The sequence below is a fragment of the Leopardus geoffroyi genome, chromosome D3 (assembly GCF_018350155.1).
Source record: "Leopardus geoffroyi isolate Oge1 chromosome D3, O.geoffroyi_Oge1_pat1.0, whole genome shotgun sequence".
Classification (NCBI taxonomy): domain Eukaryota; kingdom Metazoa; phylum Chordata; class Mammalia; order Carnivora; family Felidae; genus Leopardus; species Leopardus geoffroyi.
In genome coordinates, this window is record NC_059339.1 from 32,487,526 (window position 1) to 32,511,572 (window position 24,047).

The following is a 24,047-nucleotide window of genomic DNA, read 5'->3' on the forward strand; positions in this document are numbered from 1 at the left end:
AGTGGCTCAATCGATTGGGCGTCCGACTTCGGCTCAGGTCGTGATCTCACAGTCCGTGAGTTTGAGCCCCGCGTCGGGCTCTGTGCTGACAGCTCAGAGCCTGGAGCCTGCTTTGGATTCTGTGTCTCCCTCTCTCTCTACTCCTCCCCTGCTCATGCTCTGTCTCTGTCTCAAAAATAAATAAAAAACATTTTTAAAAAAGTTAAAAAAAAATCAATACATGATCACCTTTTTAATGAGACTATCAACCTACTAGAAGTTTATATACTCCTGCCTCAAAAAATGCTGTTTTGGAAAAGACAAAGTCTTGGAGGGCTCTGAGGACAGTTTAGGTACCGGAATGGGGGTCATCCGCGCTTATGCTCACCTGTGCACAAAGTTGCAGGTGCCATCAATGGGGTCGACGATCCAGGTGGGGCTGGGGGTGAGCACACACTTGGCCCCAGCAGCTGCAGCCTCTTCAGCAATGAACCTGTGGCGGACAGGAGCTCAGCCTGAGAAAACTCGCCAAGAACTCAAGACAAAGCGCTTCAAACTGCTTCCAGTCCCATTAAAGACAAAGCAGACACAGCAGAGAGATTTCATTATGGTTTCTCTGGGTCAATCAGAAGCAGAGTCTACAAGAGACCATCTGCTTTTCTGTCTGCTAGCCTACTTAGCAGGACTTAGAAAACACGAAGTGACACCTCAACATAGGAGTTTTAGGAAAGCATCAAGGAGCGTGAGTGGGTCAGGTGGAGAAATACGAGAGAAGAACACCGGGGAACAGATTTTATAACACAAAGCTAAACTCTGCTCTAACTTTAGTCTGGAGGAGAAAAGGCTGAAGACAAAGGATAGAGAAGAGAAGGTGGAATCCTGGCCAGGGAGCAGGACCCAGGACTCAGGCTTTAGCTCTCCCACCAGTAATGCTGTGGCCGGCGTGGACTGCTTCACTGGACCCAAGACACTGAATGTCACCCACAGCTGACACCTCCCAGGTCTGTACCCAGCCTGGCCTCCTCTGAGCTGCAGAGAAGGTGACAACTGTGTCCACCCACCATTCGGGCTCCACAGGAGCTGCCATTTCTCTTCAGAGGCCCTTTCCATCCTGGTCTCTGGCCCAGGAGCCATGGGTGGGCCACACCTTCTCCTTCATGCTCTGCGACCCATGCACCCTGTAAGAACACGGGTAGCCCAGGACTGAGGCTGTGTACCCCCTGCGCTGGCTAGAGTGGGCCCCTGTCCCCAGTTCCCTCCTCTATAATTAGTCCTCGGTAGACAGGCCCTCCTGAGCCATCCTCACTTGAGCAAGCCACCTATTTCCTGTTAGGAACCTGCACAAGAGAAACACATCTCAACATTTAGCCTGGTTGTCCCTCCTCACATCTAGCTCAACAAAAGGCACCGTCAGTACCCAGTTGCTCAGGCCGAGAACCAGGGAAGGCACCCTTACTTCTTCCCTCTGTCCTCCTTGCCCTCCATCCATCCACACAGGCTCGGCACAGCATGTGGGGGCATTTGGGGACTGGTTTATGCACCACAGACGCCACCTCTGAGCCGGTGTCCCTGCAGGGCCAGCCTCTGCTTATGCCTCCTGGAGCCGCTCTCGAGAGTAAAGAACATACCCTCTCTAAAGCTTACACACCAGGGCTTGGTGCACAGAGTGCTTGGTATGTGTCTCCAACTGTCATGTAACAAGCCCAGGTTCACCAGGAGTGGGGCCTTTGCCCTGTGTTCGGCCTTGTCGCCAGGGCCTGGTCCGCAGCAGGCGCTGAGCAAACACCTGTTCTGTGTGGGAACGCAAGGCCTTGTGGAGGGTTTTTCTATCGGGTTCTCATGCTATGCACATGTCCGTACTAGAGAAAAAGGGGGCCTGAAGACAGTATGTTTTTATCAAGAAGGATAAATGAAGGGAAAACAAGAAACATTTCATGTCCTCCTGCGGCATCTGGTATGTTGTCAGTCGTGGTCTTCAGGCAGCAGAGCAGGAGAGCAGCTTGGCCTCTAAGTGCTCCCGGAAACCACTTGCTCCAGAGGAGCTGTGCGTCCGCCCTAATATGTGGCAATGAACTTGCGGCTGAGATGGACATCATACTGTAAATAAAAAGGCGGAGCTGGAAAGTTCTGTAACTGCTCTGCCCAACACGGTACCAACTGGCTACATGTGACTGTTTAAATTTAAATAATTTCAATTAAATGCTAGTTCACAAAACTAAAAAGTCAGTTCTTTACTCTCACTAGCCGCATTTCAAGTGTTGTCTCATCCGTAACACTCGAGGAAGAACAAGTGCTGTGCATTCTGAAGTCATGGTTCCGTCAGAACAGCAGTGACACACGCCTTGCAACTCGTACGGTCCCCTGACAATTCTGGGAGCATCATTTTCCATTTTACAGATTATGAAACTCGTGCTCTACATGCACGCACAGAGTCATCTACCTCCTCTATTGGATAAAGCGTCTGAAACCTGTCAGTGTGTATGACGAATGAATGTGTGTCATTTTCAGGTTAGTGTTTCCCTCCCCCCAGCTGCTGTCCCCTGGAGAAACCCACGTGGGAGAGGCAGGGCGCTGGGGTTGGGAAGCACTGAGTGAGACACCTGAGGAACCCACAACCCACACCCTGAAAAATGGTCCCAGTGCAGAGAAAACTTGAGTGAGTACAGTCTGAGCCCAGAGGCTTACAATCTAGAGAGGCAGGGGATGCAAGGCAGGGGATGCTTTTGTTTGCTCCTGGTCCCCTCCTCCTGCTGGGAGCTGCCCTCCCTACCATCACCCCCCTCCACAGGATTTTTGGGTCACTGGATCATGTGATCCAGGCAGGCAGGTCTAGATGGTAGACATGGCATGGTGAAAGTCAACGCCGGAGGAGCCAAGCCGGGCAGAGTGGGGCCGGGCAGTGAAGACTGCGCCCTGACCGCAGCAGGAAGGCAGGTGATGTGCAAACAGAGTCACGATCAGGCATAGCATTAGCTCTGCCAGTTTTCTTAGCCAAAGAGTTAAGGAATTAAATCCCTTTTCAATGCCTTCTTTCTACAGCTACATGATTTTCCTCCCATGTAATGGCTTGTGATTATGGTCTTGAGGAAAAGGGTCTACACCCCAAAATCACACATATAGGGACCAACTGCCAAATTTTCAATTGGGCACAAGGATCATAAAGCAGTGAGAAGGCATTACTAAGGTCAAGATAGAAATGGCAATGACTCACATCCAAACATAAATTCCCAGAAACTGAGGAGAAATGTGGAATTTTCTTCCTTTTTAAACTTAATTTAAGCAGGAAGTGGGTACCTTCTAGAGTTGGAGGGGCAATTGCCGGGGTCTCCCAGGAAGGAAGAGGAGAGAGCATCTCTGCAGGACTGGCAGCTAACACATGAGTCAGGGAGCACAACCTGCAGTGCACCAATGGGGCTTCTTAGGACAGGCAGGGACAGGAGGTGGGACGGACATGGTCTAGGGGGGTCACCAAGCAGCCTGTTGAAAGAAGCACCCACAATGCTTCTGTTGACACAGCTTTTGTTCTGCACAGCAGTTCTGGTAGGAATCGCTCAAAGTAATCATCCTGAGCCCTAGACTTTTGCAGTTGATTATTCATGCCTGAGAGTTCTCTTCTTCTCTACTCAGCTGCCCGAGTGACAGAGGTGCAAGGAGTGTCTGTCACCTCCCTACTTGCTTTGTGCCTGCAGGTGGCACTTTGGGGCAGGGCCTTTGATGATGTCCACTCTTCTGAGGCATCCAAAATACCTCCCTGGTATGTAAGGAGAGCTGTAGTTTATTCACTGAAACCTGATTTTCCTCATTTGGGAAGCTAGTACCTACAGAATGGGAGAGAACATTCTTCAGCTCTCCACAGGGACATCAAGCTGGACACATGGAGGTGTGAAATTATGGAGATCTTAGTAAAAGCACTGGGACAGCTACATAAAATCCATAACATAAGTAGGAAAAAAACAATCTACCTAAAATTTAGGGAGCTCCTGGGCCTTTTCATAAGCCAGCTAATGTACAAGACGAAAACAGCACCTGGGGTAAGCTTCAAAGCTTCGTAACAGATTAGAATGACACATTCTGCTGCATAATTCAACTACCGTTTTTTTCTTATAGTCCTAACAAACCCTTCCTATAATTTTGATGGCCAAGGGCATCTAGGCCCTTTTCCCCTGGCTAGTTTGTCTACTCTGTGACAAGATCAGGGTCATCCTTTGGTCGACTAGGGAGCCAATTAATGCTCCCAGGCCTCGCCAGCATCGCAGCAGGCTCTGCTGCCCGAGGACAATGGGCACCCAGGGCAAAACACGGTGGGAAAGCGGTGGGGAGCGAGTGCCTAGCCAGTGGTGGCCAGGAATTTACATTTTCCAAGTCTAGAGAATACTGGGCATGCTGCAGGGCACAGGAGTCACCACGATGGATGAGGCCGTGTCCCGCCAAGGGGAGCCCATTCTAGGACAGAGGAGGCAGCTGGGTGCACTGAGCAGCTCAAGCTGCTCTCCTCCCTTCGCCTGTGCCAACCCAGACACAAGGGATAAGGACGAGGTGTATATAAATATGGTTCAGTGATGCTACTAAAGATTTCCAAAGTTGTGGAGCTTGGATCTGACTCAAAAATCATTCACTAAAAACAGGTTTAGGCACCCAACAAAGGCAGGCCTGGATGGGGACTGGGCTAATGTGGTCAATGCCAATACTGTGCTTTCTCTGTCAACCTTAACCTGCTGGTTTGCTTTCTGTCATTACCACCATACGATGACCTTGGCTGGGTGCCCCATCCTAGATGAGAAGGCTGGGACCCTGAGAACTGGCTGGGGTGATTTGCCAAAGCCGCGGGCAGTAGCAAATTTCAATCTTACAGTTTTTTGGCTCAGCATACTCCTGTCTTCCAGATAAGGGACCAGACTCTGGATTTCACAAATGAGTACAATAAAATAATAAAACCACCGAGTCTACACCAGGTAGACTTATTTTATTAAAAGCAAAACAGGTGCAATATATCTTTAATATTGTTTCACAAAAGACATAAAATGGGGATGAGCATAAGCTCAGAATAACAGGGAGTCCTTCCTAAATAAGAATCATAGGCAACTTTATGCTAATTGATTTAAGGGATATATTTAAATGCTCTGAATGCAGAAAAATTACAATATGCTTTTTTATAACGTGTATGCCATTTTTTCTCATTGCAAATTTATCTGTGATCTAAAATATAACTAAGTGCTCCCAAATTATTTTAAATCCTAGTCACTGGCAAAAAAGCAAAAAAAAACAAAAAACAAAAAAACAAAAAAACAAAAAAAAACCCACGCCAAACTTGGCATAGATATGTTGAGAAATGATTTCATCTATTGGAGTTTTCTAGGCAAACTGAGCAGAGTAGAAGCAGGACATCCAGGCTTCCCCCAGTCCTGGTGGTGCCCTCAGAGCTGAGAAGGAAGCGGCAAAACGCCGGGGCTTACCACTGGGCAGCCACATCTCTTCCCTCACAGGCTGGCTGGCACCAGCTCGGGGCAGTTTGGGAACTATCGCTATAAATCACAGATTCCTGGGCAGATGTGTGCATCTGCATCTCCCAGGGCTTTTTAGAGACGGAGGCTGGGCATTAGCAGGTTGGAGAAGCTCCCAGGTGGGCCTGGAGTACACCCTAGGTAGGGTCCACTGCCCTGGGTCAATGCTTTTCCAAAGGGGCTTCAGAGTCTGGTGATCTCCAGGCAACCCCAGGCTGCAGGGTCAAGTGGGGTGGGGGAGGGTGGTGGGGGCGGAAGGAGGTACAATCACTCATATAACACACTGACTTTTCTCCTGGGATATGCAGCAATGAAGATTTAAATATACCTTGTACAAATGGAATCCATGCCCCATATTGACATGAATCCACAAGAGTGGACCCAAACCACTCAGCAATTGCTGCCAACACATACAATAGGTACGTGATTTCAGAATTCAGTTTGGCAAGAGTATTCTAACTGAAATACGCCAGAAGCCAAGCCCTGATAACGTCAATATGTCTGGTCTTGCAGTGACCTCCAGGCCTTTACCACATAACCAAGCCAGCCCTCACTTCTGCCATGGCCACCTGGACCAATACCACAGAAACTTCAAGCACCAAAACAGTTCCTCAACCACAAACAGCTGGTTGGTTACTGCAGCCTTTTTCCTCTCAAAGAATAAAAGCAACCTATAGAATTCTTTTGGCATTGTCATTTACCTTATATTTCAAAATGTTAAAAGAAAATCATAAACATTTTAGAGCTTAAAAATATTATAACAGATGTTAGGAATCCTGACTTCACACTGAATAAGGAAATAGGAAATAACAGACGGTCACACATAAAGGGTGTCAACAAAACAAACGTGACCCACTGGCAGAGAGAATTTCGAAAGGAGAGTTGGTGACCCTGAGATGACCTAACCAGCTAGGAGGAAACAACAGGGAAAAAAGGAGGTATGTTTGAAGGCTGGCTTGTCCCTTCTTTCATTTAATCACTCAAAGGGGAAAAACTCTGTTGCACCCACCCTGTGCCAGATGGATGCTCAGGGAGGTCACCTTCCAGGTCTCTGCTGTGTAAGCCCATCAAACATGGAACCTTACCACAATCACAGTTATCCACAACCAGAAATCCAAGAGCTCCTATTCTAGTCTCCTCTGTGAGGAGAAAGACCCCTCTCATCTAAGGCAGTGGTTTTCCAAATCTCTTCTGCAGAACTCCAGAGGTGAAGGAGGGCCTGAGAAGCCCCACTCAGAGTTCAAGGGGAGTCTTCCTCTGAGGTCTAGGGTTCCCCTGGAGGTAGATGCAAAAAGCCGCATACATATTTGAACTTTTCTGAGGAAAAAATTAGTGGTTTGCATTGGATTCTCCACATGGTGATGCCAGAAAGGTTAAGAACTTCTGCTCTAGAGAAGAGGGCAGAGTCCTCATAAGGGCCTTCTCGGGTGGAGAGCAGCCTTCCAGGTCTGCTGGTGTGGGCTGGCACAGGAGGGTGCATCACTGAGGACCGGCAGGGGCGCACCATCAGCCAGTGGACCTGGGGCCACGTCCGTCTTGGAAAGTCCGCATGGGGTCACCAAGCAGACACAAGTCCCTCCAGAAATACGCCAAGTGGCTTAGCCGAGGACAGCAGAGACTGCCCCTGGGCGCGTTATAGGAAGTGGACCTTTCTCGGTATTTGTAAGGTAACATATTGACATGAGGGTCGTCAAGATGACAGTAAGATGAATGAAAACAACTGTGTGTTTACCACGCTGTCTTAGAGGCAGACTGTAAGGCTCCCTGTTTCACATCTGCTCCCAGCAACCAGCGGCCTGGCACCCCGAGTCAGACGCTGGCAGCATGTTACTAGGGTGTCTTCTCAATGAACACACCTACCTGTGCGAAGGAAACCTCTTTTGCAGCTCGGAAATAATTAAACCTTCCACAAGGTGATCCGTTTCTGTCACGAGGTCTGCAGCTGATGTTTTTGTTGAGACGCGTTTTTCCTCAGAAAGGGCTTTCCTGATGATCTGAAATGAAAGTACATAAAAGTACAGGAGGTGGTTAAACCGACGAGCTCCCTCGTCTCGCAGAGACACTCACGCCTCCTGTGGGCAACTCTGAACAAAAGAGGTGGCAGGTGTGGGTCTGAGGGCCACCGGCTGCTTCTAACATGGGCAGGCCGCTGGGGTTCAACATCACACACAAGGTCTTCTGCTGGGCGTTCAGTGAACCTAACTACCCGCTATTCCTACACCAGAAGGTGGGCTCACTGGTTGAAGCTATCCTGCCCAGCCTGTGAGCAATTCTTTGAAGGAAAAGACACAGTGGCTCTGTGAGCGTGAAGTTTCAACCCGTGGAAGATTATGTAACTAACACCTCTGCCCCAGAGAGTCCCAGGAATTTGATTTCAGTGTAAAAATGTATTTTCCCTAATTCACTTTACACATCACATGGAATGGACTATGCTCTTGAAACCAGATTACAAACGTTCCAACAAGGAGACCCGGGAGAGGTTAAGAGGCACTTCACCAACAGGAAGTCCTGCTCTCCCTGCTGCCCTGGTCAGGGCGCTACTGACCGTCCAAGGGGGATGTGCACATGGGCTGGCTTAGGTGCCAGGACCTCACTGATCCCCAGTTCTGGGCTCACAGGCAGGCTCTGTGGATGTGCAAGCCCCAGCACATCCGGTCCAAACCCGCTGTGCTAAATGCAGAGGCGAGGTGCAGAGGGAGCCTCCCGGCACCGCCTTGTGCCTGGCCCAATCTGGCTCTAGAAACCCCTGGAGGGCCCAAACAGGAAGGTGTGCGGAGTGGTTAATCCATCACAGGACACTTGGGAAGGATCAGGTCTACTCTGTGAAATAAATAAAAAGCACTCCTTCTCCAGCCCAGGGCTTTCTTTTCATTTTTGTCTGTTGTAACAGCTCAGTGTCTCCTTCAGCACAATGACAAAGTCAGGACACCTAAAAATGACTTCAGCCCTTTCCTCCCAAACTGGCTACCATCCCAAGAGCCTGCATTTCTTTCCAAAGCACCACCAATCACACAGCTACCCAGACTCGACATCCTTTGACTTATCCTTCTACCTTAATGTTTCCTGAGTGCCTCTTTCATGGCCAGCCTGTGCTATGTACTAACGGTGCTGAAAGGCAGGAGGGCAGGAAAAGATGACCCCCAAGTCTGCAGAGAGGAAGAGGACCTCAGATGGGATTTTAAAGAATAAGCAGGAGACCCTGAGACATTGAGCAATCCTCAAATTACTGCCCTCATCCTAGAGCCGGACAAAACAGTGCTGAGCCTAGACAGGTTTTGTTCAGTTTTTCCTCTTGGTTGCAAACGGATACATATTACAGAAAATGTGGAGTGTAATTTTGTAAATAATGTGAACGACAAAGCATATAGCACTCACGTATAATCCATTAACGTTTCTATGCCAGTCCCCAGGCTGTCTGCCACTTGGGGCCTTCTATTTGCAATATTCTGCTTAGCACTGTCAGGTTGATCTCCTTAAAACATCAATGTGCACACAGCAAGTTCCTATCAGACAAATCTCCACAGGTTCCTTGTTTTTAAATTTGAAACTTCTCAATCTAGCTCATGTAGCATCTGCCCTTGTCCTCCAGGGATCCCTAAATTTTGGGCTAGTCTAGACCTCCTATTTGTAGGTCATTTGGCAGTGAGCTTGCATCTTGTATGGAAAGTCAGTGTGGAGCATGTATGGGGGTGGGGGGGTATGGTGTGTGTTTATATGTGCATGTGTGTGATTTGGTTTATATGTGCACGTAGGCAACATCTGTGTGGTTTATACATGGGCGATATGTGTGGTTTATGTATTTGTGTATGTGATACATGTGTGCTTTATGTGTGCATGTGATGTGTGTGTGGTTCACGTGTATATGATGTATGTGGTATGTGTGGGGAGGTGTGAAGGGAGTGTGTGTGGTTACGTGTGGGGTATGCATGCATGCAGAGGGAAGGGGAGAGACGTGGGGAGGTGTGGGGTTATGTATGCATGCAGAGGGAAGGGGAAAGGTATGGGGAGGTGTGGGGTATGTATGCAGAGGGAAGGGGAGAGGTGTGAGGAGGTGTGGGGAATGTATGCAAGCAGAGGGAAGGGGAGAGGTGTGGGAAGGTGTGGGAAATGTATGCAAGCAGAGGGAAGGGGAGAGGTGTGGGGAGGTGTGGGGTTATGTATGCAAGCAGAGGGAAGGGGAGAGGTGTGGGGAGGTGTGGGGTTATGTATGCAAGCAGAGGGAAGGGGAGAGGTGTGGGGAGGTGTGGGGTTATGTATGCAAGCAGAGGGAAGGGGAGAGGTGTGGGGAGGTGTGGGGTTATGTATGCAAGCAGAGGGAAGGGGAGAGGTGTGGGGAGGTGTGGGGTTATGTATGCAAGCAGAGGGAAGGGGAGAGGTGTGGGGAGGTGTGGGGAATGTATGCAAGCAGAGGGAAGGGGAGAGGTGTGTAGAGGTGTGGGGTTATGTATGCAAGCAGAGGGAAGGGGAGAGGCGTGGGGAGGTGTGGGGTATGTATGCAAGCAGAGGGAAGGGGAGAGGTGTGTAGAGGTGTGGGGTTATGTATGCAAGCAGAGGGAAGGGGAGAGGTGTGGGGAGGTGTGGGGAATGTATGCAAGCAGAGGGAAGGGGAGAGGTGTGGGAAGGTGTGGGGAATGTATGCAAGCAGAGGGAAGGGGAGAGGTGTGGGGAGGTGTGGGGTATGTATGCAAGCAGAGGCAAGGGGAGAGGTGTGGGGAGGTGTGAAGGGAGTGCATGTGGTTATGTGTGGGGTATGTATGCAAGCAGAGGGAAGGGGAGAGGTGTGGGGAGGTGTGGGGGGTGTATGCAAGCAGAGGAAAGGGGAGAGGAAGACTAGAGGACACACCACCAAAGCCTCTCAAACTTCACTGTGCATGAGTCAGTCACCTGGGGTCTTGCTGAAGTGAAAACTTTGGTGGTTAAGTAGGTGTGGGGTTTGAGGTCTGATGTTCACATTTCTGACAAGTTCCATGGTGACACCGACGCTGGGGGCCACACTGGAGTAGTTGGGCTGAGAGCAGGTTCTCAAACCCCAGAAGGAGGAAGAGTCCCCGGGGGTTGGATGTTCTGACCCAGCACCACACAGAAGTCCTGGGACCTCCACCCTGAGAGGACACAGGCTTCCGGCTTCATGTTACACTTGCCCCTACGCGCACACGTAGTAAGCATTTGTACAGTTCAAGATTATGATTCCAACCATGCACCCTGCAGCCTCTGTGCTGAAGCCAGAGCGGGTTTTAAACATATGTCAGCTCCAATCACTTTAATGCTTAGAACTACGCAAAGACTGCCATGGCTTTCAGGAAAAACCTAGACCTACAAATGTCACCTCCCATAGGCCACTCCGAGTCTCGCCATCCTTCTGCCACTCTGGTTTTCTGGCTGGTCCTAACCAAATCTCTTTCTATTCCAGGGACTTTATATCTTCTAACCTATCCAGAACTTCTTGCCATCTGAAATCATCTCACTTGTCCCTTTGTTGATGGTATGTCTCCCCCAGGAGAGCAGAGGCACTTTGGTTCCCTGCCACACCCCTAGCCTCTAGAACCATACCTGGCATAGAGTAGGTGCACAGAAGTCTTTGAATCATGAAGAAAATACACATCAAACTGCTTGGATAGACTCTGCACATTTTTTCCAACTGGACCATTAGCGCTTATATGAACACTGACCACCTTGGTCTCTTCGTTTTGTTTCACTGTGGGTTTTTGGTTGTCCTGTGAGAAAGTTAAGATGGACTTGGAGTCTCTTCCTCCAGCCTCCATCCACTGCCTCCCCCCCCCCCCCCACCTCCTGGAGCCAGCTCAAATCTGCTTTACGGCCCCCGTGTCCACTCACCACACCACAACCAGAAGGGCTTGCTAACCCCCTGACCTTAATCCCAGCATAAAGCACTTAGGGGCTCCCTAGACTCTGAGGATACAAAACCCCCCAGGTGGCATACCATAGCTCTTGAGAGGTGGTCTCCTGGCAGAGACTTTAATCCCAAGTAGCCAGTATCCTCTTCTTCCTTTCAGGGAGAGAAGGCCCAGGTTTAGCAAGATTCAACAGTCCACACCTCTCTGCCTCTCAGGCAGGTAGGCATGGCCCTGCTTTCTGCCCAGGAGGATGTGAACGGAGGGCTACGTGCAACTTGAGTCACACCATAAAAGGCCACTGTTTGCGCACTACTCCCTCCTGTCCTTTCTCCCTTTGCCACCAGCTGGTGACGTAGCTGTGGGGGTGAGAGGTCAGCTTTGGTCATGTGGGAAGAGAACATCTCCTTAAAGCAACAAGTGCCAAGGAACCTGGGTCCCTGGGTGACTTGGAGAAGCACAGCCCCCGTTTCCCCAGACCCCTAACTGGGCTGTTGTGGGAAAGAAAGAAACCTGCCTTGCTTCTGTCACTGGTCTGTGAACAAAGCCAAGCCACCAATCTAACAAATGGGCCTCACCTCAACTCTGCATTCTCTTTCCCTCCCCTCCCCGCTCCATGACTGTTGGGCTCCAGCCTAAGTGAATCATTCACTCTCAAGTCTCCCCTCCGACAGAACCGCCAGCCTTCTTCTGGCCCGTGTGGTGACTCAGCTCAGATGTCACCTCCTGTATGATGGGTCTCCAACATCTGCAGGCACAGCAGGGAGGGCACTCACCCTCTCAGTGTGCTGCTAGGGCACTTACACAAACCACACAGCTGGCCTCTTGGGATTCCACGTCAGTGCATGCCGGCGAAGGAGCCCCATCGGTCCTGTCTAGGTATCCACCTTCCACAGGTGGATTTTGTGGCCTACACGGGGGCTGCTACACAGTCAGGTGTTGGTGGACATCGGAATGAAGATTTCTTGGTTGCTACACACTGAGCTCATAGGTGACTAAAGTCTGGAAGACTTTTTCAGCAAGTGCTCTTGTGAAGCCATATCTAACCGCCCTGGTATTTATGCATTTGGTCTTTAAGATCCAAAAGATACACAACCCTCATATGTTGAGGAGATGCATGCTCAGGGACCTGTGTGGGCAGTTTGGGCAATGTCTGATGTCATCTGGGCACACTTTCCAGAGGACCCAGGCCCTAGCTACAAATCACACAAAGGAGGGCAGATTTATGGATTCAGGAGGAAGGTGTCGAATCATGCTCTTTTTCAAAATATTTCTGGTCTGTGTCTATTAATATTTATGACTGTTCTGCTACGACTGTTTCGACGTGGGCATGTGTCACAAGGAAAGCCATGGGGCTTGAATGTGCCCGTGTCCTTTAACGGTGGGGCAGGCCACACCACCCTCCGTGTTCACTGGCAACTTGAAGCGGTGCTGGGGCCAGCCCTCTCTCTTCTGCCGCAGCTCCTCCAGGCCCTGGATCCCATCCGCTGGGACACCTGAACTCCTCCCTCTCGTCGGGTTACACACCCAGATATGTGGACCCTACTTCTGAATGACTTCCCAGAACTACGCTAACCTCACGCTGCCTGCCTTCACTTGCCGGTGTTGCTCAACCTCCAAACCTCCTGTCTTGCCCCTTTGCAGCGTCGTCCACCCGGAGCCCAGCGGCCTCTCCAGAAAGCAGATCTGTCTCCTGGCACACCCTGTGACTTGTCCTCTCCCTGCCCCACCCCATGCCGCCTTGGAAAGGATGGCAGGCCCCATGTCCTGTGTGTGAGGACATCTGTGGCCAGCCTGGGTGGCACCTGTCCCCCTTGCCATGCCCAGTCACTCTCTGCTGTTCGCTCTCCAGCAACTTTGTCTTTGGACGGACGTTCTTTCTCCTGCAAGGGCCAAGCCTATTTGTCCTTGAGGACCCTGCTCACGCCCGTCTCCTCCGGGAAACTGCCTGTGTAGCCCTCCGCCCACTCACCCTGGGTGAGGCCCTTCCCCTTGGCTCAGCGGTTCCCGCAGCACCGAAGGCACATCTCAGTTGCTGCACGCGCTGCACTGCTTTATCAGTATAAGGCACTGTCCAGCCTCTTCCACTAGATGGGAAGTGGCTGCAGGGCAGGAGCCCTGCCTTTCCTCTTGGCAGGTCCAGGACCCAGCCTTCCCCACAACACTGCCCCTCAGGCTCTAGACCCGGCAAGGTGACATGCATTGAAGTGGGACAGCACAGACTTATCAGGCGGGCTCCCACACCTGGGAAAGCTAGACGAACCAGCAGCCTCCTTTCAGTCCCCAGTGACTTGAAAACGCTAGTTCTTTGGGGAGGAAATGCATATGAAAAATCCCCCGGTCTAGAATGCAGTTCCTGCTTGCACCCATTTCATAATATCAGTAGGGAGCACAGATGATAAACCTACAGTTTAGAATCACACAGATCTGAGTTCCAACTCCACTTGGGAGACTGTGGGGGGCATCACCGAGCTTCTCGGAGCCTTAGTTTCCTCATCTGTAATAACAGTGGCACCTCAGACACGGTTGTGGAAGAACTAAATGAGGAATCCTATGTCACGGTCTTGGGACGCAAAATGATTTCTATGTACACAAGGACGTGCACCACTGTTATTTTTGAGAGCAAATGCCTGACGGAACTTAATGACTTACGGCAAAAATCAAAAACCTATACACAAGGTACAGATCTCAAATGGGATCCTAAAATACCGGGTTAAGAAAAGATTTATTCTTAAATGTTCCTACACTGCAAGGAAGGGCGACAAGAGAGTGCTGTATTTTTTTCAATCAATCAGCAGTAGACTCACACAGCCCCTGCCTTCTACCACAGTCCCATTCACAGGGGGGTGGCCGTGAGGCTGTCAGGGCACTTCCCTGCTAAGCCCTTTACCACAGCTATCTTTGCTCTTAACACTGTAAACATGCTCCTTCTGCCAGCAGTCAGTTAGTGTATGCTGTTTTTTAATTAATGTTTTTCAGCTACTCACTAACTAAGCATGCACTTCACAGACCTCCTGGCCTGGGCATTCCCTCCAGATAACATTCTGTTAATGTTTAATATATAAAATATGAGCCTTCAGTCACTGACTCCTGAATTTCAAACCTAAAAGAAGGGAAACCATCGGCTTCCGTGTCAGAAGCATCATTCGGGGATGTGTCCCAAAGCCTCCTTCTGGTCTCTACACCATCTTGGTTCTACATTACTGTCCCCAAGTCTGCTATACAATTAATACCCATAACTACAGAGCAACTTGTGTGTGTTCCAGAACGCATGGACCAGCACACCCCCCCAAAAAAAACTCTGCCAGAAGCGGGTTTCTAATAGGCAACAGGACTTTCCTCTGTTGGACTGGGAAAAATGTGGTGATTGGAGGTGCAGTCCTGACGATACTGACTATACATTTCAGGTTCTAGACATATCTGAACACAAGTGAGTGTGATGTGATGGTTAATTTTATGAGTCAACTTGACTGGGCCATGGGGTACCCTAAATGTTTTGTCAAATGGTAGTCTGGGCTTTCCTGCAAGGGTGTTTTTGGATGAGATTAACATCTTAACTAGCAAAGCGGATTGCTCTTTGTAATGCCGGTGGGCTTCATCCAATCAGTTGAAGGCCTGAATAGAAGGAAAGATCGATCCTTCTCTGAGTGAGAGAGAACTCCAGCAGACTATCTTTGGTCTTATTCTGCAACATTGGCTCTTCTTGCCTATGGCTTTTGGGCTGGCTCACTGGCTCTCCCTGGGTCTTCAGCCTGCCAGACCACCCTGCAAACTGGACTTGCTGGCCTCCAGTTGGTTGTTTCTCTGGAGAATCCTAGTACACAGGACAATCAATAAAGCCCACAAAGTGAATTCCATGTGGCTCTCCTGTGGCATACGGGTCAGCAGTTAACATCTGCTAATAACTCACAAATGAACCTAATCACGGGGACGAGGAGGAGCTGGTGAAAGCAGAGGTGGGCCATGGATGCCGGGCTCTCAGGTATCACAAGCCAGCGAGTCTTAAAGCTCTCCAGCGTCACTGCCTCCCTCTTCAGCTTCATGGGCGTTTCCTCCAACTTGCTATCTCTACTTTTTAAAGTCCGGTCACCCCCCGCCCACTGTCCTCCTGATGCCCCGGCACTCCTCTGAACCAGTCCCACTGGGTGCCTGGCCACCTTGGGTGACACATCCTGAGGATAACCTTCCCCCACACCTCAGCTGCCTTTTGTGTCACCTGACCCTCTCCACCTGAGACCATTCCTTACAAGAGGCACATCCCAGATCGCAGGCTGGGCCCCGCCAGCAGGGGCCGCTCCCTGGATCCCACCTCCTACAGCTTGGTGGCCGCGCCATCACCCTGTTGAGGGCTCACCCTGCCCTGGCACCACTCCAAGCAGTTCACGCGTACCAACTAGCGAACCCTCAAAATAACTCTGACGTAGTGATAATTAAGTTGAAGATGAGGAAACCAAGGCACAAAGAAATGAGGAAAGTTGCCATGGTCACAGCTGTAAGTACAGGAAAAGGGATTGCGCGGCAGGTGCTCCAAATCTTCCGTCGCTGACCAGAGCCAACCCCCCCCCCCCCCAGGGACTCCTGAATCCCTATCAGGTGTGGGGTTCCCAAGCAGTGGAACGCACCCAGCTGCCTGCGCCAGAAACCCCTAGGCTCTTCACAACTAGGTCTCCTTCACCTCACAATTCACAGCCAAGGCCGCCCACAACACCGTCACTGAGACTCACGGTCAGTTTGAGCACAATAATCCCTGCAACCCCACCGTCCACTGAGGGTCTCCTCAAGCCCCCCAAACTTTGCCCACCCACTGGCCTGACCCTCCTCTTCCAACTTCAGCTTCAGCCAACGTGCTACGTGCTTGCCGTTCCTGCGTGCCGCCTTGGCTTTCTCCCCTGAGGGAGTCCATCTTCTCTCTCTGCCCTGACACCCTCACCTTTCCCGAGCCTGTCACCCAACTTCTCTAGGGAATCCCACTTTTCCTTTTAAAATCACAAGTGCAGGTATGACTTCTTCCAGGAAATTGTCCCCCATCTTCCAGGGCCTGGGAAGACGGCCACCACAGCCATCCCGCATGCTATTGTGATCATTGGCTAAGCCACTCGTTGTCCCAGGAGGCCTGGGGCGGGGGGTGCCCACTGCATGCTGAGCGCACCACCCAGGTAGCCCAGGCACTGCCGGGACAGTGGACGCAGAGATCCTGAAACTGGCTTAGCTACAAGGACGTGGCACCACCACTCAACTGAATGCTTCCCTCATCTCCCATGGGAGAAAGATGTGAGCCCACCAGCCTTCGGTTCCAGCCTGATGAGGCCGAGAGACAGGGAGGAGCCCGGATACAAAAGTCCCCTTCTCCTCTCTAAACCTCAGGCTAGCTGGAAGAGCTCAGCTTCCCCCCCCCCCCCCCACTCCTAGGGCTGGGGAGTGGAGTGGGGGGCTCTGGAACTCACTAGCATCGTTTCCATTCTCTGGCTAAGTGGTAAGATTTCAGCCTACTCTCCCCGCCAGCCCCAAAGACTGTAAACTCCACTAACGAGGGCTCCATTAGGTTAGCAAGTAAATATCTCAGGGCCACAGAGGCTGATTCACCTTCACGTGGGAGTGACACCAGCCTTTGCTTCCATCCCTTTAGTAAGATGTGGGATTTCATGGACTCCTCCTGCCAGGGCAGATGCAAATGCCTCTGAAACAATGCGCGTGCTCTCATCCCCCACCCCAGCTTGTTAGCAAAATGGGCATAAGAAACATGCCTCTTTCCTTACAACAACACACAAGGAATATGGCAGTTGGCCTCACACACAGGGTCAGGGAGAGGTGGGCCCAGGACACTTGGACCACATGTGCCCCACAGAGGGCAGCTGCTACTCTACGTTCGCCAGTTGTCTCTCGGGAGTTCCGTCTTGGCGGAGGTTTCAAATGTTGGCAAAAGTTTTACAATTGTAAGTGCAGGCTGACTCCCCACCCTGCGGAGCTAATCAGGAACAGGAGGCCTGGACCCGGGGCACAAAATGCAGCACGGGGCCGAGGGGAGGTGGGGGACAGAAGGCGGGAAGTGGGGAAACTGCCACCCGCCACCTCCCTTCCTCCAGCGCCCAGTGGGAGAGGGGAAGGGAGTCTCTTCTGAAAGAAATAAGTGACCTGAGACCTCCACACACTGACGTCTGGGAATCTCCCAGAGAAAATCCAGGAGGTTAACTTGGGAGCACCCTAAGGCGGAATCCACGGGTGGACAAACCGGCTCTCTCTTGGTCCCGGAACCTGGCCTTAAACCCCAGCCCGGGCCATGGGCTGCCAGATTGGGGTCTCCACCCTCACCCTGTGCCCTGAACTCCAGATACAAACTCAACGCCTCCACTTAGAAATCCACCGGCAATTCAAGCTTGACGTGCTCGAAACACACTTGACTTCCACCTCCAAACCTGTTCCTCCTGCCCTTTCCCCATCTTGGAAGATGGCAAATCCATTCAACCAGTTTTGCAGGCCCAAACCCTGGAAGGCATCCCTGCCTTTTCTCTGGGTTTCACACTCTGCCTCCATCCAACAGCAAGCCTGGCAGTTCAGCCTTTGAAACGCATCTGTTTTACCACCTTCACTTTTGCCCAATCAATCCACCCTCATTTCTCACTTGGACTACGTGAACAGCTTCCTATCAGAGATCCAATTCTGGTCCCCGGGGGCACTGTAGGGTCCCACACAGCAGCTAGGGTGAGCTCCCTGTCACCCTGTAAGGGCCCCACACAGGACTGCCCAGAACCTCATTATCATACTCAGAGTAAAGGTACAGTCCTTGTCAGAATCACTCAATAAATATTTGTTCGGTGCCTGAACACATTTGTAATCAGCATTTTAGTGCCACCATTGTAAAAACGAGATAACCAAGAAGCACATGACAAGACACTTAGGTTGATTAGTCGCATGGGGCATGCAAATTAAAGCAATGAAATACCACCTGAAACCCATCAGACTGGCTGCCGTGGAAAAGACAGACAATACCAAGCGTCGTCCAAGACGTGGAGCAGCAGGAACCCTCACCCATGCTGGTAGGAGTGTCCATTGGTACATCCACTGTAGAAAACTACCTGGCAGAATTTCACACCTGATGACGCAGCAATTATTTCACTCCGATCATTAAAATATCCCCAGTAGAAACACATACATACGAAAACAAAAGACACAGGCAAGAATGTTCAGAGCAACATTATCCATAACTCCAAACTGGACATCATCCAAAGTTTCCTCAAGAGTTGAATAAACAGTCATTTATTCACATAACAAAATGCAGCAGGGGTTCTCAAAGTGCTGTCTCCCGCCCAGAAGCAACAGGATCAGCTGGGAACTTGGTGGAAATGCTAATTCTCGGCCCTGCTCCTCACCTAGTGGGTCAGACACTCTGGGGAGGGGGCTGAGTCTGCCTTTACCAGCTTTCCAGGTGCTTCTGATGCATAAGACAGTGAAGACCATTTCTCTACAGCCATGAACCTGATGAGTTTAACAGCCCTGAGTAGATCATCAAACATTCTGCTGGGAAGTTCAAAGATGACTATTAGCAGATACACAGAAAGCTAAGCAAATGAAAAAACACTTTTTTTTTTTTTAAGGAAAATACATGTTGCATGAGAAAGAAAATATGTAACACAACTATAATATCCAACTCAACCATGCATTACAATTGTATAGTCAACAGAACATGAGCTTATGACAATGGAACTGATCGGGAAATGCAGCTCACAACATAAATGCAGTGTCTACAACAGACAACTCCAGAGCGAGCAGTGGAAGCCCGTGATTCAGAAGACAAGTGTAACTATCAGAAAATTGAAAACAGTGACCTCTGGGGAAAAGGACGAGCATGATAGAGGACAGAGCACTGCTGTTTTGCATAACAGTCCTTTCAGGGGTATTTCACTTACTAAATTCCCCGTGTGATATACCGGATAAAAATTAAAACCACAAATCAAAAACGACACTGCGTGGGCAAAGCCAGCCAGACAAGGGGGTTACACTGGGCCAGAGCCCACCGATGTGCGTTCTCCGCTCTGGGGAGCCAGAGGTGGACACAAGAGCATCCACGTTCAGAGCACACTGTAGGGAAGACACAGCAACCAGACCAGAGATGAACAAAGCCGGGAAGCACCACAGGAATGATGAGAGTCACATGGGAAGGTCCATGAAGGAAAGGGTTGAGGAGCTGAACCCTGGAGGGAGGGTATGGTCGTCAGGAAGCATAAGAAAGGCAGGAAAGCGCAATGTGTTTTGAAAATGCCAAGTAGTTCAATCTGGCTAGCCAGAGGGTTGGTCCACGCAGGGGCTTTAGGGACGACAGCCTCACTTCTCAAGACTGGGCTTTGGGTAGGTAAGGCCAACTAGAGAGGATGGACGTCTGGAGTACTGAGTGAGGGTGGATCCTGGGCTTTTGGTGTCCTGCCTTGTCCTGAGATTTTGTCACCAGTGAGCAGAGGTGAATTTACTGTGAAGCTAATGAAGCCGAGGCTTCAAGGCTCCCAGGGACCTTAGCAAGGTGTTCACACGATCACACATGAACACCTTTTTTAAGTCTGCAAAAATCAGCTATTCTGACTGCAGATATAACCACTGTCTCTTTCCACTGTGACCTCCATTATATTTTGTGTCAGGTGGCACTGGCATTTTTGGCTGAAGGCAAGTTGAGTGGAGATGAAATTGCCTCTGGGTTTGATGAAATATATCTGTGGGGTTTGCCGTCACATCTGTCTGTAAGTTATTATTAGCCATCCTGTGTAGGAATGGCTTCCAGAAATGCTTCCACTGTCCACCATGCCGAATGGCTTGGCATGGTGACATGAAGGGCAGGGCCAGAGGAGCGTGTGAGCATGCGTAGCGGCAACCGGCACACAGGACCGTGGAAAGAAAGAAGCGACCATATGGAACTAGAAGCTAGTCTGTAGAAAACTCTTCCCTATCTTCTCACAACTAGCATATAAGAGAAAACCGACAGGATTCTCAAATTTGATGGCGATCCTAAAAATGTATATAGTCCTACCCATAATAAGTTTGAAGACTAAATAAACTTTTCCAAACTATCAGTAATCGATTTCAATCAGTCGTGCTACTGGAGAGCCTGAACTTATCCTCCTCCTGGCTCCATAGAAAACACTACAAAATCACAGTCATTTGAAGGCACAAAGAGCATGAAGCCAAAAATGTGAGAAAAGTATTACAGAAGGTTGAGAAGCAGCTACAGAATTATTTTTATGTATTTTGTCATATTTGTTAGCATCTTAGAATTTATACTGTTGTGATTTTTCTTATTCTAAGCGATGTTTACACCTCATTTTGAATTTGTAATTTTGTATTTTTTTCTTAAAGAGGGCTCCTAAGTTGTCTGAGTTTCAGGCCTAAACAAAACCTAGATCTACCCCCTACAGGAGTTTTCTGAGATACTTTTGCTCACACGTCAAAGATGACAAACACCCATTCCAACGAAGATTACTATTTGTATTTGCGGTGGCGACAGCAGTGAGGCTCAAGTCACTCCCCTCCCCAAAGCCCAGCAGCCAGGTGGCTGGGCACTAGGGCTGCAGTGGCACCAGCATGGGTGGTTGGGCACCGCAGGAATGGGCGGTGCAGAACACTGGGAGGCCGTGGTGGAGAGGGCAGCCAGCACTTCGGGGCAGGTTACTTCTGCGGAGACCTCTTAGGGTGGGGCAAAGTGTGTAGGGCTGCCCTGACCCAAACCAGCATCTGAAAGATGAAGGGTGGCAATATTTATCTCTTGGGAGGCCCTCGCCCCACCCCTGAGCACATATAGAACTATATAGCATATATGAACATATATAGCATATATTTCAGCATATAGAACCCAGACTTGGGAATTCAGCACACAGAACTGTCTCAGGAGAAGCTGAGAGGAGCAAACTTAAAATAGCGGAACATCGGGTACGGGTGAGGGGGTGGGCATGTTGGGCCACAAGGCCACTGTAACTGTGCCAAATACTCCTTTAGCTAAGGAGGACTCAGAAAAGGATCACCATTAACTACCTTTTCAGCCCTCTTTGGGCTATCTGGCCAAAGGCCAGATTTTCTCCAACCAGCACCCCATTCCTGTGAGAACGTTAATAAGACAATCTGTCCCACTTTACATAGGTTGCAATGACCTTGTGTGGCTTCTGTTTGTTCCAGCCATAGACCATTCCGGCCACTCTCCCCTCCACTGCCCGGCAGGCAGGAAGCATCACATAATGCCCAAGAGGGAGCCCAGAATCCTGGGCTCCCTGACCAGACTCCTAATGGCAGAATCTTTATTTTACCCCTCCCCCACTCTCAAAAAAAGTTTTTTTTGTTATTGGCAAGTTATTAAAACTTAAGATATCTCTTAATAAGACCCTTAGAATTGTGCCTACCATACTGCAAGTTCTATATAAGCATCTCTTCAAATAAAATAAAAGTTTTAAAAACCCTTCCATTTCTTCACGGATCTACATTTGAAAAACCATAAAAACCCGTAACAACTCACCAGGGTTTACACAGTGGTGTCCAAATCCTAAACTGGCTTCTCCTTAAAGCTTCAAGGGAGAAGAGTTTTACGGTGGAATCTAAAAGTTATTAAATATCCTGATGATGCTCATTCTGGAAAGGAAGTGAGGGGTCTGGGGGGGGGGGGCCTGAAGCAAGTGCTCCCTGTACACAGTGGATGTGCTTTCCAGGAAGAATGTTTGTCCTGCAGCTACAAACTTCAGACTTGTAGCACTCAAGGTTTGGGGTCCTCTTTTCCCACTAGGAAGGAGACAGAGCCAAAGGGTGAAGTCCCACAACCCACCTTTTAAGTCATGCCTTCCCTACAGGCTGAATCTTGCATCCTTAAAACCACAGAGGGAGGGCCCTCCAACACAAAATGTGTCTACTCGGTGTTGAAATGAACTTTTAAAGAGGATTAGAGGATTCACATCAAGGTGAAGCACTATCCACTATGCAGGTGACAACTCGGCTCAAACTCAGGATTGGTAACAGCCTGACTTTAACACCCAGGGAAAACCAGCAGGGCATTTTCATACTGCTAGACCTGAAAAAGAAAGTGCTGTTTGGATATAAAGTCAATCTGCTCACACTGCTACTTCTGTCCACCTTGACCCTCCAATCACCAAACACAGTCATGTACCTTAACAAGGCAGGCAGGAGTAAGCCACCTTCCCACTCAGTCTACCCGGACCCTGGCCGTCCTGGGAGAACCAACAGCGCTCATTCACTGCGCAAGGACTTCGAATCTACAATGTGTCAGACACCGCTTCGGGTACAGAGGAAAACGTGGGGAACGAAACGCAAAAATGAAAGTGAGAAAAGAGTAGCTGCACTCTCTTTTCAAATTCAAGTAGCAGGTTCTTTTCAGCTCTGGTGCTTGATTTACGTCCTTTTTCTGGTCAGCGTTACCAAGTTCCTCCTAACACTGAATGGAACCACTTTTCCGCTGTTGGGTCGGAGTAGGTATGGATTTAGGTTGCTTGAGGAAAGACAATCAAACAGCAAGAAAGCCAGATCTCCCGAGGCAGGGGTTTAAACCTGGAGGCAACCACACCCACGTCCTGGCCACAGGATCTATTCAAGGTCCGTAAAAACAAACAGCTGCGGCATTCAAGCCTGGGAGGGCTTTTTAAAATCCTAGGGCTAATTTGTATAGCTAGTATATTCTAACCTACTCTTTCCAACGCAAAGGTCAAGTCACCTACAGTTAGACACTCAACACGGCCAAAGGAGAGGGGCCATGTCAGGGATGCTTCATAGGTGGCCGCCCCCTCCACGGGAGAAAGGTGCTCACCTCCCCCGGGTCCTGGAATGGAGAAGGGAAAGGGACGGTCTGTGCAGTAAACCAACACAAAGGCTTCTTTCACCAAAACGCGCCCTAGCACCCTCGGTCCGCGGATACCAGACGCCCACCGCTTGCGGTCCGGCCGCGCCGGACCCACTCCGCACGCGCGGGCCACCGCCCCCAGCCCCGCGGCCGCACGCCGTGCGGGCCCGGCTCTCCCGAGCCCCGAGGGAAGGTCTCCTTCCGTCCGACAGGAGTTCTGCTCGGACTTTGCGAAGTTCCAAGTGGGCGTCCTACAGCCAGCGCGCCGCCCGGCCCGGCCCGACCTTGCCCGCTGGGGCTGTGCTCGTCCGGACCCCTCCGGGCAGGGGAGGAGGGCCGCGGCGCTCACCTGTCCCGCCCGCAGCGCCAGCTGCACGGCCGCCTCGAAGCACTCCTCCCAGGGGCCCCCGGCGGGCGCCTCCTCGTCCTCGCCGTTCGGCTTCATCGTGGCCTCGCCGGGCCCCGCCACCTCCAGCCCTCCTCGCCGGGCCCCCACCGGCTCCCGCCGCCCCGAAACTAGGCTCCGCACTGCTTCCTCCTCGTCCCGCCACTCCGCGCCTCGGCCGCCGCCGGCCCCACAGCTGTGCCCGCGGGAAGGGCAGGGAGCGGGCCGCGGCCGGGGGAGCCGCGCGGCGCGTCCCGCGTCCCGCCCCGGCCCTGCCCCGAGCCCCGCCCCTCTCCGCCGCGCATCCCGCTCCCCGCCCCACCCAGCGCCGAGCCCCGCCCCTCTCGGCGTCGAGCCCCGCCCCCCTCCACCGCCCATCCTGTTCTCAGCCACTGCCGGTGCCCAGCCTAACCCCTGCAGCACCGAGCCCCACCCCCCCGGCAAGGATTCGGGCCCCACGCGGAGCCCTGCTCCTCTACGCCTCGTGCCCTCCTACCCCCGGCCCCACCCCCAAC

The 24,047-nt window shown here is 50.9% G+C and overlaps 1 protein-coding gene across 1 annotated transcript in view; it reads right to left on the minus strand.

Annotated features, from left to right (window-relative positions):
• The window catches only part of IMPA2 (inositol monophosphatase 2), a 46,572-nt gene extending 22,751 nt beyond the window's left edge, over positions 1 to 23,821 (minus strand). Inside the window, exons 1-3 of the mRNA XM_045459795.1 lie at positions 23,497 to 23,821; positions 7,341 to 7,474; positions 368 to 472 (exon numbers count right to left, since the gene is read on the minus strand). Of these exons, the coding sequence (XP_045315751.1) occupies positions 368 to 472; positions 7,341 to 7,474; positions 23,497 to 23,592 (335 nt within the window). The 5' untranslated portion in view covers positions 23,593 to 23,821. The remainder of the gene's footprint in view (positions 1 to 367; positions 473 to 7,340; positions 7,475 to 23,496) is intronic.
• Positions 23,822 to 24,047: the final 226 nt, after the last annotated feature.